Below are 25903 nucleotides of genomic sequence, written 5' to 3' on the forward strand. Positions count from 1 at the left end.
GGAATGGAATTAAGGAGGATTGGGAATTCAAGGGCAAATTGGATCCCAGTCTTGCTCTAATTAAAGTGATGTTCATGAATCAGTAAAACGCTGAAACTAAGCTAAGACACCCTGAACTTCAGCCCTCATTTCATTGTCCATGCAAAAATTAACCTCTGTTTATCTTTCTTTAAAACAGTCCTGTAAATTAACAAGAACTGCACATTGTAAACTTTAAGACCCTGAACTTTTTTCAAACAATTGAATGCATATAGCAGAACATTGGCATCAGTGAAAAAGCAGCTGCAGTACATTCCAAATATTGCTCTATTTAAAGCATCCCAAAGCTCACAGTAACAACTGCAGAGGCAAACCTTAAAAGTTGTCAATAAATCTAGTGGCGGGAGGAATGGCAGAACTAGGTAAGATGCACAGATAAATAATGTATTAATGTATGTTTAAAATGCATAAGGATAGCAGTATAGTGCAAAGATAATATGCTACTTGTAAGCTACTAATTCCTAGCTGATGTATTGTATATTTTACTTTTCAGTAAAGGAATAGAGTCAATTTGAAATCCAATTTGCTAAAAAAAAAAGGATTAAAAGTATTTTGAAGTTTCCTGCTTCTGAATCTCAATGACAGTTTTTGTGCTTTTATAATCACATTTTCCTGTTTTTTAAATTCTGTCCCTATGAAAGACTAACAGTAAGGGAAAGTGACTGACTTTATAGGTTAAACACTGAAAATGACTATAAGCAAAGTATTGTCAAATACACCAACACACTGAAAACCAGAGAACACTTTTTTCTCTTTGATCTCTTTCAGCAGTAGTCATCTCAGTTGTTATTTTAACAATAGTATTGTAGTTGCGATCTATTCAGCCAGACGTACTTTTAAAGTTGTCAGGAGTCTCTAATTTACCTAAACTATTATGAATATTTTGATTTGTGTTTAACAATATATTCAGTGCATGTATATGTATAGTGTGTGTGTGTGTGTGTGTAAAAGTGAGAAAGATAAGACCCTTTTGTTTTTATATGAGCTAGGTTGTGGTTCCACAGTTCCCAAATAGCAGGGCAAAGTGAAATCACAATGAGTGATTTTTGCATTGATTGCCCATAACAAATGACAATAAAAAAGTGAATTTTACACATACTGACACTGCTGTATTTACATCATTTTCACGAGGAGTGGATGGAAAGCAACTATAGGTGCAACCGTGTTGGCGGTTGATACATATAGTTATTCAAGTTGTTTACTTGTAGAAATAATGTTCCGTTTGATTTATTATTTGTAGTATTACGTGTTTGTATGTTATAAATCTGTAGATGGTAAAAGCCAGTGAGAACACTCGGTCACCTACACTGTCACCACTGGTATCTTCTAAGTATGGGGAAAACTGTGCTAATCTCAGATTCAGCTGTGTGATAACTGTTGGTGAATGCTGACTTTTTAATTTCAACCACTATGCAAAATAAATAATAATATTTAGTATTTATATAGCTGTTTTATAGATAGATATCAAAGTACTTTACATCAGTAGGGTATGTCTCAGTGTTCCCATTTTACAAATAGATAAAGGCAGACACAAATGATTTGGCCTGGATTTTACAGTAAAACAGTGGTAGAGTCAGGACTAGAACTCAGGTCTCCTGACACTCAGTCTGGTGCCCTATCAACTAGTGTTACTGTCGCCTATATAGCTATATCTTTAACCAAGGTCATGTGTACTCAGCTGTACACTGGATCAAAATTCCCCATTAAGGTCCCTGGATCTTGCACTACTTCAGTGCAGCAGACAGGCAATTTATGAGGCAACCTCACTTAACTGAAAAATAAAAGGATTTTAATTATTTAAATATTAAAATTGCTAAAACAATCAGTACCAGAGCTCTTCTTTTATTAATTTTGTTATTAAAATGAATTTTCAGTGTGTCAGATTCTGTATTGACAATACATAATTGCACTGAAGTTGTCAGAGGAGTTTGGCAGGTGGGCAGTAGACATCTGGGGCTTCTAACATCTAGGAAGATGTAGTATGCAGGTTATCATCAAATACACATTCTTAAAAGGCAGGATTGACAGGTTTATTTTATCATTTCTAATCCATGCATACAAGTATACATGAATGTCTGGTTATTAACTATTTCATCATATTATTGACACTTTGGGATATTGATTCCTCAAACCAGCACCTCTTTAACCTGAGCTGACTATCCCAGGGGATGGATTGATTTGTTTAATTGGAATTATCACTTTATAAAAAGTAGCAAAGAATCCTGTGGCACCTTATAGACTAACAGACGTTTTGCAGCATGAGCTTTCGTGGGTGAATACCCACTTCTTCGGATGCAAGCAGTGGGCCCTTTGCTGCTTCTACAGAACCAGACTAACACGGCTACCCCTCTGATACTTTATAAAAAGTGCTGCTCTTCTTTAGAAAAAGATTTTTTTGACTGCACATTCATTTTAGAACATTGTAACTTTCTGCTCCAGTCAGAAATTCTCTTTGTAATATTATTTTCCTGTAAGAATGACATTCCCTTATTGCTTTTTGGAGAGATGTTACAAATAAAAAAATAATAAATTCCATATTTTATAAAAGCAGCAACATATTCCATGCTGTGTAATTGTAAACAATGTATACATCTTAGATACTGAATCTAAAATCAACAAAAGCTCCTGAGTTATTTATAGATTCTTATAACCAGATCCCATACTAGTCCTTTCTTTAGAATTTGTTGGAATAAGTCTCCTTATCCCAGGAAATAATAGAATCTTAGAAAAATCTTTAAACATATTTGTATGGTTTCTATTCTGTACCATAAAGCATGTGTGTCTCTAGATATGTAGATGGACACACATATGCAGCATCTGCCATATTGTGGCAAGCATTTACAAGGATACAAGGGGAATAGACATAGACAGTGGCACATAATGACCCCTCCCTCAGTGCACCCCATAGGCATATAGCACACCAGAGAGGACAGCGAGGCAGAGTTTTAGCCTGTCTCCATCTGTACCCTCAGAGCAGGCTCGCAGCACAGGGTGGTTGCAATCCCTCCACAAGCAGTGTGGCTCCACACTACTCCATATTCAGACTATTGGCTAAATGGTAGTTTAGGGTGTGTTTGTGTGTGTGTACACACACTGTATAGAATATAAAAAATCTATTAAGTGAAATCTGCTGAGATATTTGGGGGTTAAGTGGCATGGGAGGTGTAAGATCAAGATTTTTAAACCTGTGCAAGGAGCAAATTGGCTTGAGCACTGGCTTAAAGACCAAAGGATGTGGTTTTTACTCCCCACTGTAAACCCACTCCAGCCGTATGCCAGATCAGATATCCCAAGTGCAATAGGAGTTCATTGAGACCCTGGGCACAATCCGGTCATGTTAGGGGGAGTTTTACCTGACTAAAGACTGAAAAGCTGAGTCCTTACACAGCTCTAAATAAAAAGGAGGAAGCTGAGTGAGGAATGGAGAGACTGGCTGCTTAGTGTCCATTTCCAGTTACATAGTGATACACTTAGCCAGTACACCCTCATTCATGCAAATATCCTATACTAGTGAAATCCTTGACTTCATAAGGATTACTCATGGGAGTGAGGGTTGCAGGATTAGGCTCTTTGCACTCGATCTTGCAAGCTACTGAAGTGCAGAGATCCAGAACACTCAGTTTGCTCCTTTCCTGTGCAGAGGAGCATCCGTGGAGTGTGCAAAAAAGAGCAGGGTGCACAGCAATCTGAACAAACCCCTTGCTCTGAGATGCACACAACTGAGGAAGAGGAAAAACTAGGGCGATGGGGAGAAAGAGAGCATGGCAGTAGCATAGGCACTGACTGGCAAATACGGGGCATTGTAGGATTTCAGTAACTCCTGCTGTCAACCAGGTCTCTGATCCAAAGTCTCTTGAAGTCAGTTCCATTGATTGCACTGGACTTTGGATCAGGTCCCAGGAGCAGTGGCTTGTGCTTGTGAGCAGTGCTTAGGACTGCCCCTCCACTAACATAAATGCTTCCAATGGTTCCTATGAAACAGTATGCCACAGAGCCAGCTGCTCAGTGCCTTATGATTTATGCTGGGCATAGTGTTCTTGCTGACCCATTTGTAGCGCCTGCTCCTCATATCTTACTTCATCCAATTGGCTCTCAAGTAACAAAGCACCGTACTCAGCAGCCCTACTGTTAATTTAGCAACTGTTCTGTAAAAACTGTCTGCTGCCACCCTGCAGGATACAGCCCTTCATTTGTAATGTGACCTTTAGGAAATATTACAGCCAGACTCTCAATAGAAGTATCAGCTACATAAGTGTCTCAAAAAGAAAGTGTAGTTTGGAATTTCCTTTTGGCTCCATGTCACCAGAATCCTACAATGGAGTTTATCTTTGTGTTGTGTGGTTGCTTATCTGTGCTGTATTTTAAATAAAAGTCTATGCAGTTCTTGTGTGTAGAGGTGCTGTATGTTGTTTAGTGGTATGGCATGCTCTGTGTATTTAGCTTTTATAATGTAGCAGGCAAAACATTGAGCTGTTAATTGCCCCACCAAGACCGCCAATGTGATCCAGTCACCTCAGTGTGGTGCATGGTCTTACGCTATCAAAACACTTCCAATATTTTTCATTGCAGGAGGACTTATTTTGAAATGTTTTTTTAAAAGGGAACTAAAGTGGACTCATCCTGACCTCAAAGTATTTCTGTGGATCCCATTCTTAGTAGTTAGCTGGTGGGCAGTACAAACTTGCTATTTGCTGGAAGCAGTTACATTTTTTTTTCTTGAAATAATGATGTAGGACAGAAACAGATGTTCCTAAAACTTGATTTCTATTTTCTAAATCACCGTGCTAAATAAGAGTCTTTTCATGTACAAACATTATTTTACATGGTAATTAAAAATCCCTTAGGCTTTCAATATTATCTATCATTGGTTGTCTCAGTTTGCTGGTCTTTTTTTTAAGATTATCACAGTTTTCACGTTTTACTTAACAGATTTAGAGTTAGTGTAACGTGACCTATCTGTCATGCACCTTCTGAATAAAAATCTATATTCTCTCCCTTTAGGGGATATCCCATACTCACGTCTTGTTGTACCCGCACTTCTTGTGGTTGGCTGGATTGTGGGGTGTGTGTTAATGGTTTACATAGTCTTCTCTTGATAAAGGTAAGTTATTTGTACAGTATACATATTCAGTCAACACTTACTACAATTTGCAGTGCTACCTTTTTACTAAGGGAATTTTTTGTCCTGCAGGAAAGAAGATTTCACAATGACCTTGATTGGAAGAACCCAGAAGTTAAATGGAAATGTCTAGTCCTTAAAATAGGCACTGTACAAGTTGTGTTTTAATACCACAATGTAGGCATGATATACACTTTCTATCTACAACATAGATATGAGGTTGGTTCAGATACTTCTGAATTGAGTGGTATTTGGAGTCCAGTGGTAGGTCAGGTATTTGCCTACTCTCCAAACCATCTTGAAATTCAGCCTCCTTGGAAGTAAAATGTCCAGAATCCTTTTTTTTGGTGGTGACAAACAGTGCCAAATGGAGTTGGTGACCTAGATACAGAAGTAAACTAAGTGGGATGCAAGATACCTCTAACCAGTACATGGATCATCTTTAATGTCTTGCGGTAGAAAGGAAATATTAAATTAAAAAATAAATTGTGGAAAAACCCCCCTAACTCTGGAATAATGTTTACTCTCTAAATAAATTTTCCAAAAAAAATTCTCTTTTCTCATTTAAAATGCAATCACACAAACATACCTATGTATAAATCCATAGGGCCCTTTGGAGAATGAAAGGGAGCTAGAAAAATCTGCTATATTTACGTGGCAAGAATGCTATATGTAGTTTGTAGTATAAGCATGACTTAGGCTTTATAAGGCCTGAAACCTTATTGTCTAATAAACATGTAGATAGGTGTCAACTTAACTCTTGATCTTTGGTGTTTAAATCCAATTCTAGGGACAGATTCTGGTCTCCTCACTCAGAATCCAATCTAGTTCCCATCAGAGTAATTGGGACTTGACTTCAATCGAAGTTGGATTGGGCCTTACCACAAGTAATCCCATTAAATTCAATAGGACTGCCTGTATAAGGAGAGAAGAAATTGACTCCTTGATGGCAGATGAAAATCATTTTCTCATATTAGTGTCTGTAACAGGGTGCTGGCTAGGAGATCCAGCCCAGGACCCTGTTAGCCCAGCTTCACTTAAAAGGGGGATTAGTTTGGAGTGGCCAGGGAGGCCACGCACTAATCACCTGAGGGGTTGCACCTCCAGGCCTGAGTGGCCAGCCTGCTATATAAAGCTGGCTGGAGGAAGCAAGGGGGGAGAGACAGGAAAGGGAGGAGCAAGAAGCTCTAGATCAGGGGTCCCCAACGTGGCGCCCTTGGGGGCATCTTAATGCGCCCGCGTCCTGGATCTGGGGAGAGCACCCGCCGAAATGCCGGCGGTGACGCCTCTCGCTGACGCTGCTTGTCGCTGACAAGTGATGTCATCAAGAGGCGCCGCCGCCGAATTTCGGCAGCAGTGCCTCTCGATGATGTCACTTGTTGACGGCAAGCGGCGTCAGTGAGAGGCGTCGCCACCGGCATTTCGGCGGATGCTCCACTGCTGCAGCGGTCCTTCCTCTGGCGGGCGCCAGAGGAAAAGGTTGGGGACCACCGCTCTAGATCATTGCTGGCAGGAGAAGCTAGCGGTCTCCCAGAGTGTTGGTCTGTAAGCTATGTAAATAGTAGGTGGGGATAGGCACGAACAATAAAAGAGCATTGGTGCATGTACTTTGGAGCGGTCTCCGATTGAGTTTGTGGAGGGGCCGGGAGCCGGCAGCGCTACAGTGTCCATTTGTGCACATTATCAAATCAATACCAAATTTGGTACAGGTGGCATGGCTGGAAAAAAAAACAACCTCTGTGTGTAGAATAGCAGGGGAGATGTGGTTCAGGAGTGAGGGACATAGGGAGAGCTGTCTGGAGAAGCTTACACAATAACTACAGCAGTGATACTAATCACTGACTTTATTGGGAACTAATAATTCACTCACAGTGGAAGACAAGAATACCTATGTGATGGTTTGGTGAATGAATTAAAAACATGTCACAGGATAATGGTCCCATTGCCTAGTTACGGGCACCAGCCCACGAAGGAGTGAGTGCCTCAACTCAATATTTTCTGAGAACCTTCCAGATGGCTGCTAAGCTGCTAAGGTGAGGAAGACACTGAAACCCTGCACTTGAAGCCACCATTTATGTGATGGATAGAAGAATCTGTGAGCAGATTTGCTAACACATCCTGGTATTCCCAGTTTATGTGCAGCAACAGATTGTACATTGCTTCCAGGGCCACATGTCACTCTTCTCCAGTCACATGGTAAGGAGAGTGACCAAGGAACGCAAGTGCATCCATGTGTTAGAGAGTGGCATGTGAGTAAAGCTGTTCGATCATTTCATTGCATCACTGTTAAACAATATTTTGAGGGGGTCCTTTTCTGCTGTACCATTATTGGGGGCCCTGGCCTTTGTAATATCCCTGTAATAGCATCCTCCCACCCTCCTCCTCAAGGGATTTTTGGCGATCTCCAACAGTTTAGGGTGAATTTCTTTTTCTTCATTCTGATGAAAGGGAGCTCTTGGCCAAGCTATTCCTTTCCTTCTCCTGTCCTCTCAGGGGAGAGATTCTTGAAGACTTCCCCAGGTCAGCTCCTCTGGTCATTATGGGGAAGCCCGGCAGATCACAGGAGCACCAGCTTGGAAGCTGTTTACCTCCAAGCACCAGCTGGAGACATTCACCTTCCTGTGCCACACACTTCCAAGACAGACAGATGGTTCATGGGACAAGATGTTAAACACTTGGCACTCCAATAGTGAACTGAAACTGGTGAAAGTCCCTTAACTTTGGATAAAGAAATAGACATGTAAGGAGGGGGGATGGAGAGGGCACAAGTGAAGGTTGAAGGAGCAAGAATTGGGGTGAGAAGGATACCTTGTGATGGGGGAGGCACAGCAGAGGTCACAGGGTCCAAGTGTGAGTGGACACTTCAGGGGTTCCTAGGTACCCAATGAGGGACTTATCATTTGCTGTACCTAGGGTTCAGCAAGGATTGGTTAAATGTTGTTTGTTTTCTGTTACTATGGATAAGTGTTTATTTTGAGCAAAGATCCCATGGAAGGCAATGGAATTACTCAAAATTTATGCAGCTGTAACTGAGAGTAGAATTTGGCCCAATGGGCTTTTTTGTCAGGTAAAGATTTTAGGACTGGATTCCCAATACACTAATGGCCCTAATATGCCACAATCTAGTCTAGGAATAGCTGCATATGACACTTATGGTTTTTGTTTTCTTATTAATTGAACCTTGTTGTAGGCCTGGCAGCAGAGTTCTTTAAAACATATATTACAATGATCCCCAAAAGAGATTGATTGATTGAAAAGCCTTGGGGAAGGCCTCATAAGACAACCGTGCATACTTGCTTGAAAAAGCGGATGATATAATGCAGCGAGATAGTACTTCTGAAATATTAGAGTGTTCCAGATTTGTAGGAATGGCTTTGATATATTATTTTTTCCACTCGTTTCACATGTGGTCTCATTTACATGGAATTGAAACGGTAAAACAAAATCAGATGTATACAGTAATACCAGAAAATATTCATAGAATCTAAATGCCAAAAGGCTAGCTTGATAAATATTCAAACAGCTGTCTCGACTCAGTGTCATTGTCCATATCAGATGTGTTGAAGCAGCTGTTTCAAGTGGATTTAAGGTTAGTTCGATTAACATTGAAATAGATTAGGATGTTAGTGCATTTCTTTGAATTGTTTTCTGAAAGGAAGCCCAGGAAAGTAAATAGAATTTGCAAATACATATTTATCAGATTAGAGATGGTTTTCTGACCCTGTCCTTGAGTTCAGATTGTAGGGTTTTTTTGGATTTTATGCCAAGTAAATAAAAACTCACCGTATTCATCTTCTGCCCATTGACAAATCAAGGCAATAAATAGAACATACATTAATTGTATTCAGGTCTGCCTCCAGTAAATTTGGGTTCCATTGAGAAATTATTCAATTTCATTCCTAAGATTTGGTGAACAAACTTCTTTCTCCTGAATACCTTACCTGTCCCGGACTCCTATACAGTGTAAAGTACAGAGATTAAGTGCCTCAGAAGGAAGGAATGATAGGTAATGAGTCTGAACTGGTGTTTGTGTTTGTGGAAGCAGTTTGGGGAATGGAGATTTTCTATAAAACAGGGGAGACATGGTAACATGTGATATGCTCCAGCCAAGGACATGTCAAAGTGGGAGATGATTTCATTTCACAGAGGGCTCACAAAAGTCTAAGTCGACACCTCATGCTTCGTCCCATGCAACATTTGTCCCTGATATTGCAACTTCATCTGTCTGGATGGACACTTGCCTCCGCATGGAGACACAGTCTCTGATTTGGGCCTCTCTGTGTTTGTGCAGTGCCTAGCACAATGGGCCACCATCCTGTTCGGGGCTTTTGGGCACTACCCTAATATAAATATTAAATAATAATAAGATCAGTAAGTATGGTAACCATTTCACTAGCCTTGGTGGGTCACCATAATTGGGAGTTTCTCTTGTAGCTGCAGGCTTGGCAGCACTGGCTGAATCGGTCCTGGTATTGTGCTCTTCTTGCACCTCTGTATAAAAACATGGCTGCAAATCGGGCACTGGTAAATATCCAAAACTCCCCAATAACTGCTTCCATCTGATGATCTCAAAGCACTATATAGACATTCATGACTTAACCCACTCAATGCCCTTTCAATGATTTTAATGAAGTACTGTAGCCTAGTAGATAGAACACTGAAATTCAGATGACCGCTACTCTATTCCTCGCTCTGCTTGGTGATCTTGGACAAGTCACTTCACTTTAGTGTACCCCTGTGCCTGTTTACCCAGAAAGTGGGGATAATTATATCTTATTCATAAAGCACTTTGAGATCAACTGATGAAAAGCATTATATAAGAGCTAGGTATCATTGCATTATTTAATAGGAGCGAGGCGATCAGTTCCTAAGAGAGTTGATCGTAGCTCCACAGAAAGGGGGACATTTTCAGAGGCACCCAGCTCCCACTGAAAATCATCTTTGTGCCTTTGAATATATCCTTCCATGCCTGTGCTGAGCCAAGGACTGATCTAAGTTCAATTAACTCCCAGTTCTATGGTTTTTTCAATAAGACCATTTGTCCTCCTGCAATTGGATAGAGCAAATATTTAAGTTTTTTTACCAGACGACGTCACAGCTGTATCTGTTTTGCATTACACTAACTCTATTACATAAAGCAAATTAAGTGACAGAGCTTACTTTGTAGACTTAATTATCTCTTTAATTTTTGCAACATTTGCTGCAACCTCCTTCTTTGTGATGTTACATATTTTGGCCATTATTTTTCAGAGCGGTTTATCTCACATGCACCCACCAGATGGCACTCTCTTTGCAGCTATAGTATTTGAGAAAAGCAGAGCAGCAGCTGCAAATGTGATCGGGTGTTTCATTTTTCCAAGCTGAAGCACATTTGTCAAGAAAGTGACCAAAATATATTGGACTCTTTCTTTAAGCTGGAAATTGCTGCACTTAAGCCAAAATGTACATTTGTAGGAGATTGCTGAAAATCAAACAGACTCTTTTGATGTTTGTTTAATATGATACAAGGCTGAATGCTATGGGGAACTGAACTTTTTTTAAAAAAAAAATTAAAAAGTAAAATATAGATAAACAATGAAAATAAGCTTTAGACTTATCTTATTTTTTAAGGGAGGGCAGGTGTGACTTGGAAAAGGCAAAGAAACAGTCATTGCTCTTGTATGCAGTGTGGCTGTAGCCATGTTGCTCTCAGAATATTAGCGAGACAAGGTGGGTGAGGTTATACTCTTATTGGACCAACTTCTGCTGGTGACAGACACAGCAGTTGGTCCAATAAAAATATCTCACCCACCTTGTATCTTTCCCCTTGTAGTCATTCTCCTCAGATTATATCCTTCTTAGCTAGTTTCTTGTCTCTGCCCTCTTTCTTTTACAGCAGAATCCACAATAACCCTCTCTTTCTTTTACAGCAGAATCCACAATATAAATGAATTGAAGATACTATTTTTTAAAAAAAGGACAGCGAAACGAAAAATATTTCACTGATGGTTCCCGTGCTACTACTGTTGGACCCTGTTATGATAAGGAAAGGCAGCTGTGGCCAGTTTTATAGAAGAAAAGGGAGAATTATTTCAACAAAATATACACCCCACCCACAGTTTAAACTGCATTGACCATTTGTCAGAATGATTTTTTTTGTAATTGTTACAAACCATCCAGCTCCATTCTCTGAGCAGCCCACACATGTTCCTTTTAATTACAAAAAACCCCCCCCAAACATATTATGCTGGCACCTCCCGCACTTGCAGGGGATGGACTTGATCTAATAGGTCATTTCTGTCTCTGTGATCTTGCCCCATTTGGCAGGAGCACTTAGCGTTCAGCCACTTGTAGCATTTCTCAAGGAGACTTTGGCTGGCTGACTTCCACCAAAGGGAGGGCTGTGTTGCAATTAAATTGAGGCAATAGTTTTATCTTTCTGTCTCTGTGCCATTGAGTGAGTGGTCGGTGTACAGTGTGTCAGCATTTGTATAGGACTACCCTCAGGATTTTGGGCAGAGGTGATTCATTCACTACCACCCCTAAAACCCAAAGTGGTGGTGTTTAGCTAGCAGAATCTTTGAGCCCCACCAGCCCCCTTTGCTGCTGGAGAAGTGGAGCCCACTGGCTTGTGCTGGGATCTCTGCATAGTTTCCCCAAAATTGTTTCAAGGGACAACTATCCAAATAAGCCAGGGCCTGGGGGCTGCTAGGGGTCCCATCTGTCACAGGGTGTTGTGTGCTGCTTTCTGGTACATGATATTACCTTCTCTGTCTTTTGCTTACAGTGTTTAGCTATTTTATCCAGAGTAGCTAGCAATATTCATACAACATTAGTACACAAAATAGACACTCTCCACCAAATATACAGATAGTATGCTGGCACTTGTCCCCTACAATGAGACGAGGAACATAAAGTAATTGAATTAAATTCATTCGCCTAAAAGATGCCCTTTCTTGCTTTTCTCTCTTTCGCCATCTGACTTTCTTTTCTCCTTTCCTTCTTTGATCTGTTCTACTCACCTCAGTTCCACTTTCTTTTCATTCTCTCATTTTATTGATTGCTTTCTCTTTTTCATTGTCTCCTTTCACCTCTTCCTTTGAAAAAGCACACTGATTCTTTCCTTCTCATATTCTTACCATTCTCTGCCATATGGGATTTGCTTTTTCCTGTGTTATCTTGTTTCTTCCTCTTGTTCCCTGGCTTCTGTTTACTCTGCCTCCTTTCTCCCCACACTCTCATTGCATGAGCAAGGAGATCAGAGAAACGTCCTGTGCACCCACAGCTACCATTGATCTCAATGGAAGTTAAGGAGTGTTTAAGGGGGTTTGAAGGTGCTTAGTAGCATGCAGGAAGGCCCTCATCCTTCAGCAAATTCCACTTGGCTTGCACAGAACCCCACAGAAGTCACTGGGGCTTTGCACAGATGCACCCGCCTGCATCTGCGTGGAACCCCTTTGACGTCAGTAGCGCTCCACAGTGGTCTGCCCTCTCAGATTTCCCTTCGGAAGGTGCTCAGTGTCATGCAAGACTAGGCCTGTGAAAAGCAAGGCACTGATCCTGCAATAAGATCCACATGGGCAGACCCCCATTTCTGGACTAGGGTGGAAGATGTGTGTAGCTCATTCCAGGACCAGGGCCCACATCATCATTACATGGAACTTCTGACCCCTGGCCACTGTTCCATTTATAAACATCTGTTAATTTATTAAAACAGGGTAACAGGTATGGCAGCGCCTTTCCAAGTACACATTGAGACTCATTAGTTTACTCCCGCCCTTTTATTTCTGTCTTTTGATTCATAGTATTCTAAATTAACAAAAAACTTGGCCCTATGTTATGCTATTGTCAGGTAAAATTAGATTACGTCATTCAAATGGTTAATGTAAACCAGACCTCTTTGTATGACTTATTAATGTAGCTAATCAACAAATGTAAATAACCTTTAGGGCATATTTATTTGAACTTGACATGTTTAAAATACCATCGTACACTGATAGTTCCAGAGAATGAGGTTTGTATATATATTTAGCAGAATAAAAAACATTAACTTCATTAAAATTCAGTTTTCTTCGCTGTTGGTTACAGGCTTGCTTTTGATCAAAGCAGGCTTACTTATTGTGCAAGACGGAAAGGTGCTATAATTTTGTTCACAGTGATGTGTAAGAAAGAAGCTGTTGCTACTCCTGGACTGTATCTTACCCTCATATGCCAATCTGAGAGTTAGGCTCAAACATGGTCACTCACTCCTAGACTGCAGGAGTTGGGTGTTCTGAATAAGGAGCATTTCCAGCCCTGAGAAGAGGAAGGGATGGGGAGTGGGAGTGAAGTTAGAAATTCCTCTAATGACTTTGGGGCTGATATTTCAAGATTCTGAACACCTCTGTCAAAGTGCTGAGCTTCCTTAGTTCCTATTGACTAAAACTGGAGTCGAGGGCACTCAGCAGCATGCAGGACCAACAGCATTGGTGGGCTTCTGGAAGCTGTGCACACAAGCATTACAGGGCTACCTCATTTAAAATGGTCGTTATTTAATATTTGTATAGAAGTAGCACTAGAGGCAATCCAGATTAGGGCCCCAGGGTGCGAGGCAGGGTAGAAACAGTCAGTCAGTGACTGACCACTCCCAAAGTGCTTGCAACCTGAGAGACGATGGAATAGGTGAATGAGATAAACAAGTGGGGTGCAGTTAGGATGACAGAAGTGACCTGAGGAAGTGATTTGTTCTTGACAGCAGAAGACTCAGGGGACCTGATTCTGCGCTCACTTATGCTCCATTTATACCACTGTAACTCCATTGATAGGATTTACATGGTTGCAAGCGAGCAGAGAGTGACAGCCATAGTGTTTGGGGGTATATGCTTTAAAACTCTGAAATATTCAGAGATTGTGTGTCTGTTCTCTGCATGAGTTATCCTGTTCTGGATTATAAAGAGAGGGGGTTGTTTGGTCCTTTCATCTAGTTTAAAACTCCATACAGTTAAAATCTTTGCAAAGGAAAGAATTTTTAAAGGAATAAAAAGATCCATTTTTGAGGTTTCCCACATTGTGGATTGTCATGATCTATGCTAGAGTTTTCTATAAGGCCCAACACTGTAGTATCTGAATGCTGATTTGGCCCGGAGATTGATGTAATATGGATAGTGTATCTTTGGGGACACCAGATGACATCGTGAATCAAGCAACTTCTTATGAGGGCTATAGGGTGAGAAAATTTGTAGCCGCTGTCACAGAATGGCCTATGTAAAATAGAACATGTGAATGTTTATAGGGAGTGAGTGCTCTGAATATCTGCAAATCACTGCTCCTGCTAGGGGGTCAGAAGGATTTGAAGTTTTGTCCAGAATATGTAATTTACAGACTCTATTATATTAAGGAGAATCTTACCTAGCTCCTTAACAGAAATGGACCCCAAAGCCCTTTAAAGACTGTACAGATTGCAGTGTGGGTTGCAATGGGTGAAGATCATTGCAGAGACTGGCTTTCCACTGCTCACTTTGAGAAATACATCAGAACCCAGCTTCATTGCACAACAGATTATTAAAGTAAATGGAGAATACTATATCCAGTGGAAGATGGATATAGTTGTCCCATATACCCCAGGGTTTACTTTTTATTATACACACAATTGCCATCTTCTTTTGTTTTCCAAACTGACATATTTCTGTATTGTGAAACATTTCTCCAACAGAGTGAAACTGATTACATTAAGTCATTCCAAATTGCACTACACTCCTCTTGTAAACTGACATGATATGTATCTTGTTTTTCTGGAAAGAAAAATAACTAAACAGTACATGGGTCTCATGCTAAAATAGTTTAGGTGGATTTTCTTTTAAGTGTTTTGTTCAGGCACCCAACGCCCCCTGGACCTACAATGGTGTAGGTGTGGACTCCCCACCCATGAGGCACTAGGGCTCTTTTCTGAGCCCCTTCCAATTTTTCAAAATTTTGTTTAAAGCATTAGCACCAGAACTGGACACAGTATTCCAATACCGGTCTGCCTAATGCCATATGGATAGGTTCTGCCACGTCCTTATTCCTACTTGATATTCCCTGTTCAGGTATATTTATTCATCTTATCTGTTTTTAAAATGGCTGTCACCATAATGTCTAGGCCAGGGGTCGGCAACCTTTCAGAAGTGCTGTGCCAAGTCTTCATTTATTCACTCTGATTTAAGGTTTCGCGTGCCAGTAATACATTTTAATGTTTTTAGAAGGTCTCTTTCTATAAGTCTATAATATATAACTAAACTATTGTTGTATGTAAAGTAAATAAGGTTTTTAAAATGCTTAAGAAGCTTCATTTAAAACTACATTAAAATGCAGAGCCCACCAGACCGATGGCCAGGACCCAGGCAGTGTGAGTGCCACTGAAAATCAGCTTGCGTGCCACCTTTGGCATGCATGCCATAGGTTGCCTACCCTTGGTCTAGGCCCTCTGTAAGTTTACGATACATAGCGAGACAGTGATTTCAGATAGCCACATCATCTTGATGATGTTTTGCATTATATTGTTCCATCTGATTCAACATGATGCTGTGGAAGCTCATGCACTGAGCAATAAGCCTTACTGGAATTACTCAGTAACCTCTTCTAATACTTATGGCTTTTAAATGTATGATTTCCCTCATGAAACTTTAGTGTGTGTATGATGGCTAATTTATTTTGTTTTTTGCTTTGTTGCTATGCTATGGTTGTGACCAAGAAGTTATGAAAGAGGTTGAGAAACCTCAAGGCGTTTACATTTTTGTTTAAAAACCATTCTTGGAATTAATATAATTGACTTTTGCTCAAGTTTATGAAATTGTTGGATGCAGAAAAGCAAGAAACTTACTGTATGTAGGAAAATATACAAGAGTTGATTGGAAAGAAATACTTACTTCACACAAACCTTGTCCATACTAGGGAATTGAACCCAGCTTACCACCACTAGCTGTCATCTCCATTCACATTCTGTATTGCACTGGAAAGGCTTGGGTTTGGTGATTCCACAAAATTTTACTGACACAATTTCTATAATCATTAGGAACCTGATAGTTGCCACCATCATTACCAGTCTGTTCAGATATCCAGTCCCCATAATCTGTAAGCTTTTCCTAGAGACCTAATACCCAGAGTGACAAAATCAAGAGGAGTTGAGGGAGCTCAGCATGTCACAAAAATGGTCCATAAGACCCAGGTTTTTAAAGGTATTAGACATCACTGTGCTCAGCATTGCAATGCCTGAATCTCATTTTTGAAAGTGATATGGGCGCTTGCCTAAATACCTTAAGAAATCCAGGCTTAAGAACCTGATTTTGTTTCCACTGGAGTCAGTGGAACTTTTGCCACTGACTTTAGTGGGAGCAGGTTTGGGGTCCAAGTTTCTTTGCAGCTGCAACAAAACCTATAAGTTAAAAATCTTTTCAGCTCCAATATTACCTAGGAACAGTGCCATATTTTGGGTATATATTTAATATGTCACACACAAGCTAAGTGTGTGTATTTTCTGTTTCACTAAAGTTTCAGCAGCCTACTGCTACAGTAGGTCAATCTTCAAATCAGTCAAGAAGTACACCTGTACCCCGATATAACGCTGTCCTCAAGAGCCAAAAAATCTTACCGTGTTATAGGTGAAAATGCGTTATATCAAACTTGCTTTGATCTGCTGGAGTGCGTAGCCCCACCCCCCCGGAGCACTGCTTTACCACGTTATATCCGAATTCGTGTTATATCGGGTCACGTTATATCGAGGTAGAGGTGCTGCTTTGCTGCATTATATCCGAATTCGTGTTGTATCGGGTTGCGTTATATCAAGGTAGAAGTGTATCTTTATAAGTACACCTCTACCTCGATATAACGTGACCCAATATAACACGAATTTGGATATAACGCGGTAAAGCAGTGCTCCAGGGGCAGGGCAGGGCTGCGCACACCGGTGGATCAAAGCAAGTTCGATATAACATGGTTTCACCTATAACGAGGTAAGATTTTTTGGCTCCTGCGGACAGTGTTATATCGAGGTAGAGGTGTATCTTTAAAAGCAATGGTGACTGGTTCTAATGTTTGAGAGAGAATGACAGGAGAGTAGTACTGTAAGTTGTGCTTTATGTTGAATTGGGTGGCTTTTTTCCAAAGTTTATAAAAAGTATAGCCATTTGCCTGTAGGAATATGTTGTATTTCTGTTACTCTCTTGCCTTGTGCTACTTATCTCCCTTCAAACAGAAGAGAAATTTAAAAACCATCCCCCTGAACTTATCCCTTATAGATCTTTCTCCATCTTCCTCACATAAGTTCTATTCCAATTCATGCAGTGTCTACTCTGTCAAGTGAAAAACTAGATCTATCTGCCACATGAGCCTAGCTAGCCCTTACTCACAGCAAGAATAATCTGAGAGCAAAACGTTCCCGTCTATAATGGTGTTTACATTGGTAGAGTTGTTTTCAAAATACTACAGCATCTTACCGTGTTAGTGATTTGTAGTTCTGCTGAGCATAAAGATATATAACTGTGAGCCTTGTCCCATTCATTACGAAACAACCCCCTAGGTCAATATACAACTACTACAGCACATCTTATCCAACAGAAAGCAAAGCTCAAAGAGTGTTATGATCATCATCACAGCTAGAGATGCTGCTTCCACAATCTTTGCAAGTTCTCCAGTGCAATGCTGTGACCAAAAGGGCTATTACAATCCTTGGATGCATAAACCGCGGTATGTTGAGTAGGAGTAGAGAGGTTATTTTATCTTTGTATTTGGCACTGGTGCAACCACTGGTGGTCCAATTCTGGTGCCCACAGTGAAAGAAGGATGTCAATAAATTGGAGAGGGTTCAGAGAAGAGCCACAAGAATGACTGAAGGATTAGAAAATATGCCTGATAGTGTTAGACTCAAGTAGCTCAATCTATTTCGCTTAACAAAGAGAAGGTTAAGGGGTGACTTGATTACAATCTATAAGCACCTACATGGAGAACAAATATTGATAATGAGCTCTTCAGTCTAGCAGAGGAAGGTATAACATGATCCAACGGCGGGAAGTGAAAGCTGTACAAATTCTGATTGGAAAAAAGGCATACATTTAGTGGTGAGAATAACTAAGCACAGGAACAACTTAAGGGTTGTGGAGGATTCTCCATCACTGACAATTTTTAATCCAGGTTGGATGTTTTTCTGAAAGGTGTGTCCCTAGGAATTACTTTGAGGAAGTTCTGTGGCCTGCGTTATACACAAGGTCAGGCTAGAGGATCACAATGGTCCCTTCTGGTCTTGGAATCTATTAATCTTGGCAGCTTAATTCCAGATAGTGTTAAAATGCTGTGACTATTTCCCCATCTGCTGCTTCACCTATGATTGCAGAACTCTCCAGCAAAGGAACTTCCAGATGAATAGCATACGAAGGGCCCAGTTCTCCTCTGGTTTTTTTCTGGTGCAAATCCATTGATTTCATTGAGTTACTCCTGATCTAAACTGATGCAAGAGCAAATTTAATCAGGCTCAAATCATTTGGACTGGAGGTGAGAGAAACTAGCATACTAGCTTTGCAAGTACAGTATTCACATCCTTGAATTGTTGTATTCTCAGCTATTTGCAAGTCTCCTTGTTTGTCAACTAATACAGCTTTTTGTGATGAAAATGTCAAAGTCCCAAATTTAGGTGACTTTGCTCACTCTAAGGCTTGTGGTAGCTACTACAGAGTCATCCTGGTTCACAGAAGTTAGTAAGGATGAACTTCAGTCACAACGTTCAGACATAGGTCTCAGACTTCAGGGACATTGGTTTCATGCCAACCTCTCTTAGTCTGACACGGAAAAGATTAATAGGTGAGTGTGATACGTTGAGTCTCTACCAGGCCCCTGTTTGTGCATTTTCAGAGTCTCTTTCTCTTCTAAAGGCCTTTCCCCCTTTGGGAACCCTACTCCGGTCTTTCCAGATTCACAGGTACAGGGATCTGCCAATTAAGTGGATGTTCAAGCTCTGGATTTTCCATCAGGAGAATCTATAGATGCCTGGCTTGTTTATGGTAGCTAGGTACAGCTAAACCCCAGGTCAGAGTTAGTTTATCTCTAAACCTCCCTTTTGACAATCATCTTGTATCTGGTCTGGTTAGTCCTTGTGAGTGGCAGAGGTTTACAAGCTGTCTTCCTCCGAACAACTTTGTTACAAGTGCCCACTATCGCTGAGGCACAGCAGTTTTCCTACTCGTTACTGTCCCGTCCTGTGGTGAGTTCTCCCTTTTAAGCTTGCTTCCTCCAAGTAGAGCAGGCTCTGCAGGTGGGCCTATTTAGTACCCATTGAGCCAAAGGAGCTTGTTAACCTTCCGCTGATTGGGATGGGGAATGCCCCATCACAGCCAGATAGTCTCTCTTCAATGGATAGTATAGCAAGAAAAAAATGCTGAAAATAAGTATGTATTCCTGGGTGTATCAGCTTGCAGAGATAAGTGTTGAATATTTCATGCTATACACATCTTTACATTTAAATATGGGGTTCAAATACAATTTTTTGGCATAGTCAATTACACATTATGGCCTCACATGTTGGATTCAGAAGAAACTAGCCTAAACCCATCTGTGATAATGAATAGTTGCACCATTAACATTCACTATTCAGTTGTTAAAATTACCTCCAATAGCATCCAGTTTAACCCAAGGTTCTTGTTGTCTTTTCTCTATTTGCCATCCCTTTTGGAATATTGTGCAACACATCTTATGTTCTAAAGAAGGTGGTCACAGCACCGTCCTATCAATGGTCTGGAAATCTAATGACAGCTTCTTCCCTCCTTCTATAAGGAGTTGAAATGGACAGATCAGAAGTTCAAGTTTGGAGTTTTGGCCACAGATTTCAGTGAACTTGAACCCTACTCAAACCTAATGTGCTTTTATTTGCTTTGTGATATATTCCATTGCAGTGCCAGCTTTAGGAGATAGCTAGTTCAGGATGTAGTCCTACGGAGCTCAGGGAGAATGAGCGAGCTAAATGTCTCCCCTTGCAATGCTGCAATGCCACAGTTGCATGACCAAACTTGGATATGTACAGCAGATTCACACAGGCTAATTTCACAAGGATCTGAATGTTTTCCCATGAACCATTCATCCTACTCTAATAAGTAGCCTCAAGCTGTATGCTGGAAATGTTCAGGTTGATTGAGATAATACATTTTTAGATTCACATGGAAATTTACTCCCTCGGAACCAAAAACTTGAAGAAACAACACCAAAAACCCTCTAGCACATAAATTGGTCAATTGTTTGCTGAAAAGGCAATAATCTGTGATAACCATTTTTTCAAAAAAGTTTATTTTTTTATTACTGCTCTGAAGAAAGGCAAAGGGTCATTGCTCTTGCTTTTCCTCCCAGGAAAGTATTAAACAGCAATAGGGAAAGGGTTCCTGAAAGAGCAGAAGTTAAGTGGTATAAATGGACTAACACACTCATGATTCCATATAGGCCCAAGTTCACATTTTGCTTTAATCATAAGTGAAATAAGGTTAGGGATCTCAATCTAGTGTCTAAACAGAAATTCATCCTTAGCATAAAACCCTCAATTAACTTGCACCAACTGAGAGTCTGTGTTTTAGAGACACCATTTGCTATAATAATAGGAGTAGAAAGAAGCACTGGGGGATCATGATTAAATTCAATGGCAGAACTAGGTTGAGTAGTATGAACAAAGCTGTCAAATGTTGCCACCTCTTTATGGCCTATAAAGATCCATTTCTAGAGCTGCGCTGCAAAAAGCTTACATAACGCTCTGACCCCACACAAAGTCACACCGTGAGGCCAGTTGCAAATTATGTAATCTCCAATTGCTTTGAAAGACTAAAACACAACATGCAAATGAAAAGGGGCTATTTTATTTAATTCATTTATATACTTTATTACATTTTTTTTTCATTTACAGTACTTGGAAAATGAAGTTGACAGATGTAACCAAATATTTTAATTACATTAATTGCTTGCACAATAAACACTTGCAGCATGGTAAATCATCTTGAATTAAACATAGTACTCAGTCAGATACATGATTTTTTGAACGCAGGACAGTCTGCAAATAATAGATAAAATAGATATTGACAGATGTTCACATTAGTCATAAAGCCTTTCCAAACTGAGTTTAGCTAATACATTAACTCTTTATGAATGCTGTCATAAAACTGCTAAAGAGAAAGAAATAAAGAACTTCTACATCTCCCTCTGGAAGATTAGATTTATGATGTAACTTTTTGCTAAATACTAAAGTGCTGAATGAATAAATAGCCACTGGAAACAGGAAAACTAGGCCAATTTAATTGCACAAAAGTATTCACTGGAATAGAAAAAGTCTGTTGCAAAACAACACCTCTCACATCTCTGTCCATTTTGGGGGATACATTGTATCTCCAGGCCATATAGGGACACATTCAGCTTGCTTTTATCACATGAGCAGTATTTGGGCTATCATGCACAAACAGTTGTTAGCATTAGCAAATAGCAGTACCAGATGGGAAACTTGTATGGCTGTGCTCTTTCCCTGCTAGATAAATTCATTTTTCAGAGAACAGCACTGTTCATGTACATAGGGCCCATTTCACCTTTGCTTACATGTCTGTAGTTGGCACGAAGTTTTGTGTTGGAAGTGTTGTCACAAGTACTGGAGGCCAGCTGGGATTCTCCAGGTCACAGTCCCACAATTTGAGGTGTTCTCAGGAAAGGGGTTCCCAACTCAAGGATGTAGTTCTTACCTGTCTTGGTCCAGCAGAGCCCAAGCTGCTTGACATAACTCCTGTGGGAATTCTGCGCCACTGTATATGTGCAGAATTTATGTCCCCCACTGATTTCTTTGTGTCCCTGCAGAAAAATGACTTTCTGAAAGGGAAGAAAAGGGAAGCCACAAGAGCAGTCATGTGACCCTCCCGAGCAGTATGTTTTGGGTGTCCAGGGAGAAGGTCCCTGAGGCAGAAAGAAGGTAAATCATGGTGGGGCAAGGGGCAGGACTGGGGAAAACCAGGCTGGTGGCTCCTACCCTGCGCTGGGCTCAGCTGCTAGTCCCAGCTGGGCTGGGAAGGACAGGATTCCTCTTCCCCTGAATGGCATCCGGGGCTGGGTCAGACCCACCTCCATTTCTCCCCCAACTGCAGGAAAGCTCTGCAAACTCCACCCCCCACTTCCTGCACCCATTGTCCCTCAGCTGAAGGGGGATGGATCCCTTTACAGAGGGCTGTTCTCCCATCCTCCCAAACCCCAGGCATCCAGACTCTCGCATACCCAGATCCTCTGGCCAAGCCTCACCCTCCCATACTCAGAACACCCCCGACCAGTCCCACTCCCCCTGCACCTGGACTACCCTAACAAGCCACCCGCATCCAGCTCCCCACCCCACTGAGCCCCACTTCCCCAGCATCTGGGCCCCTCACTAAACCCTCCACACCCAGAGCCCCCGGTCGAGCTCTATCATCCCCCCACCACAGATCTCCTCCCGCTGAGCCCCAACCACCTTCACCTGGACCCCTCTGCAGAGTCCAATTACCATTGTACCCAGAACCCCCCAACAAGCCCCTGTGCATCCAGATCCCCCCCTGCACCCAGATCCCTCACTGAGCTGCCTGTACCCAGATTGCCCCACACAGAACCCTCTCAACCCACACCTGAATCCCCCTGCACTAAGCCCTTCCACACTTGGATTCTGTCTTGCTGAGCCTGCCTGCCCACACCTGGTGCACCTGGCATGGAGGGACAGGGCTGGGTCTTGTGCAGTGTCAGGGTTGGGTGCAGCCTCACCACTGAGTCTGTGTCCTGGGCGGGGGAAGCTGCACAGTGATCCCTCACTTCTGTGCAGCCAGTGGTCTGTGCTCCCCAATGCCATGCTGGAGGCTCCACATTTATTTGACAGACAAAATGTGCAGAATTTTGCAGAATTTTAAAATATTGTGCACTGAATTTTTATTTTTTTTGGTGCAGAATGCCCTCAGGAGGCTAGCATTCAGGACACATTACAAATCCTGTCTATTTCCTCAGGTCTTTTTCTGATGGGGTGAGTTGAATATGGAGAGAAGTAGGTTGAGGATGGGAAGCTTTAGTTTTTAGGCTGGATGGGGTTTGGGAGTGATTAGTCCATTGGTCTGTGCCTGTGAAATCACTCCCCTTGTGCTCCATACTGAAGGTATAAGAGGCCCGGTGGACTAACACTTCTCCAGTTCCTTCTTACAGCTGCATGGCATGAGTTGGAATCCTCTGTGTATTTTTAGTGTTTGTGTTTTTTAGTCTAGTTAGTATAGTTTAGTTTCTCTCTGCCTTAGGGACCCTCTCCCTGGGGAGAAGGACTATGCCTAGAGTCCTGGGATTTAAGACTGTCCCGGGGTTTAACTGTGTCACCTGCCTCCGTTCCTTCTTGGTCAGTGACAAACATCAGCACTGCCTTTACTGCCTGGGGGAGGCTCATATCTCTGCCAAGTGCAGCATTTGCTACTTCTTCCCTCCCCGAACCAAGGAGGGATGCGAACTTTGACTGAGGAAGTACCTCAGGGAGAAGACCATGAGACTCTCCTCCCACTTTATACATTGGCTTTGGCCTGCAATGAATTGGAAAGGAGATGACCAATAGAGATAAGATGTTCACAGAAGATGGAAGCCAAGGATGGAACCTTCAGGCAAGGTGGAGGGGTTTAGCAAGAGAAGAAATTCACATTTGACATTTACCAATAAGGAGAAATTGAAATGCTCAGAGATTAGCATATTTGTCTTTCATGTAAACCCTGTTACGGTCAGTGTGAGCATCTCTTTTGCTAAGAGAATTGAGGAAGAAACAGTCAATACATGCTTTATGGGGCATCAGTTTCCCCCGCCCCCCCCCGGATATTACTATTTCATGATGTCTCTGTTAATGCCAATTTCATTCTACATGCATTTTTCATTCACCCAAACCAAACCCCAGATTTTCATTGCTGACATTATAGCATTAGGAGGCATGTGCATTTTATGGAAAATACAGACACTTGGTAGCACGTTGTTTCCACCATTGGTACCTTGTTTACTCATCATGGTTAAGGCTACAATTTTGTCACAGAGGTCACGGTGATCATGGAAATCGTGAATTGTTGGTAGTTGCTGTAAAAACTGAATGATGTTGCGACCTAGTGCACAGGGTTGCAATGTCACTCAAGTTTGGCCTGTCTACCTCTGCCTCCATCTAAAGAGGGGCAGATGGACCAAACCTGAGTGGCATTGCAACCCCATGTGTCAGGTTGCAAAGCCTGGAGCAGGGAGCCGGGCCCAGCTCTGTGGCAGAGGAGCTGTAGGGTGGTTACAGGGTGAATGTGGGGTGGGCTTGCACTCCAGTCTTCCCCCTGAATTATTGTTTTTTCTCCCACACCTCTGCCGGGAAATTTACTAAACATTTCTGTGCCAAAATTGTGGACTTTATCATGGTTATAACTTCAACTTGTAAATACGACAGTTTATTGTACAGTGAGCTCTACAGAGATCCAGTGCAGTCACCCACAAGTTGAATTCCTGCTGTGAAATCTTCAGGGCATTTAAATGTTTGATTGAGGAAGCACTAAAATATAAATGTAGGAGTCAGTGACATTTCCTTGGCCTGATGTTGTTTTTAAGGCCTTTGGTAAACACTTCCTATCTTATATGTTTTACAGGGCATCTCTATAAATATTTCCCTGACATATTCATTCTTAGAGAAGGAAAAGCTTCATTGTGGTTAATTAGTTTGCATGCTGTGATAAAAGGTATGTTCTGATCTTCAGTGCTTGTTAAATGTCAAATATCTTACCTCTGAATGAGGAGTGTTATGAGTTTGTTTTTTTTAAGAAGACCAAGATTTTGCCTTTGCTTGAGTGAAAGAATCATAATCACTGACTCATGGCTGAGTAATGAGGCTGCTTCTAAAACAAAATATTTTGTTGTTTCAATTACTAGACCTGCTTATTAAAAACAAGTGAGAGTACAGCATGCACATGAATAGCACTTCTGCTTTAAAACTTGAGGCCAGAATTTTCAAAAACATCTCGTTGCCTAAATCACCAGCTTGGTGCCTAATTGAGCAGCCGAATGAAAGGTGTGTGGGGGGGGGCGGGGCGGGGGGGAGATAAGTGATTTTCAAAGGATTTTCAGAGGCACAGGTAGGAGTTCTTCCTTTGAGGTGGCCCATACCCAGTTTAAGAAACTCACATGAGTGCTTATTCCTTTATACTCCCTATCTTCCATTCATGGTCATATGGAAAACTCCTCCCATTGGTTATTCCAGTGTATTTTCAAAAGTGACTTAGGAACCTAAATCAATGTCATGCAGGCTCCCTGGTGCCTAAACATTTTTTTGAAAATGGGAGTTAGGCTCTTAATTCATTTAGGCACTTTTGAAAATTTTACCCTTACATCCTTGCACGGGTACCTCATCCAAGCTCTAAATAAGTAATATGTGGTTATTTCTTGGAAGTTCTGTGTAGGCACACTGAACTTCGATATCATTTGCCCACATCAGAAAGATCTGCCACATTCACCGAGCACACAATTAACACCAAACCAGTGAAACTGTCATTTCATTTTTTCACACATTTTCTTTTATATTGTGTATCTCACTGGAATTTAACACACTTCCTTCCCCGCAGCTCATTGTCACAAACGAATGGACTGTAATATAAAACAAAACAAAAACTCCACTCACCACACAAAGGGCCAGCTTCCTCCAGGACAGAACTGCCTTCCTCCACAAATTCTGCAACATTAACAACCTCCCTCAGAAAACTGTCCTTGCCACCATGGACGTCACTTCCCTGACACTAACATCCCTCA

The 25903-nt window shown here is 41.4% G+C and overlaps 1 protein-coding gene across 1 annotated transcript; it reads left to right on the forward strand.

The window, feature by feature from the left end:
• Positions 1 to 312: 312 nt before the first annotated feature.
• STRIT1 (small transmembrane regulator of ion transport 1) lies at positions 313 to 5808 on the forward strand. The gene is made up of 3 exons (XM_039487280.1): positions 313 to 401; positions 5041 to 5140; positions 5231 to 5808. Exons 1-2 carry the CDS (start codon positions 389 to 391, stop codon positions 5133 to 5135), a joined length of 108 nt encoding a protein of 35 aa, XP_039343214.1. The 5' UTR covers positions 313 to 388; the 3' UTR covers positions 5136 to 5140; positions 5231 to 5808.
• Positions 5809 to 25903: the final 20095 nt, after the last annotated feature.

Source organism: Mauremys reevesii, linkage group 9 (assembly GCF_016161935.1).
Source record: "Mauremys reevesii isolate NIE-2019 linkage group 9, ASM1616193v1, whole genome shotgun sequence".
In the NCBI taxonomy this organism is placed as follows: Eukaryota; Metazoa; Chordata; order Testudines; family Geoemydidae; genus Mauremys; species Mauremys reevesii.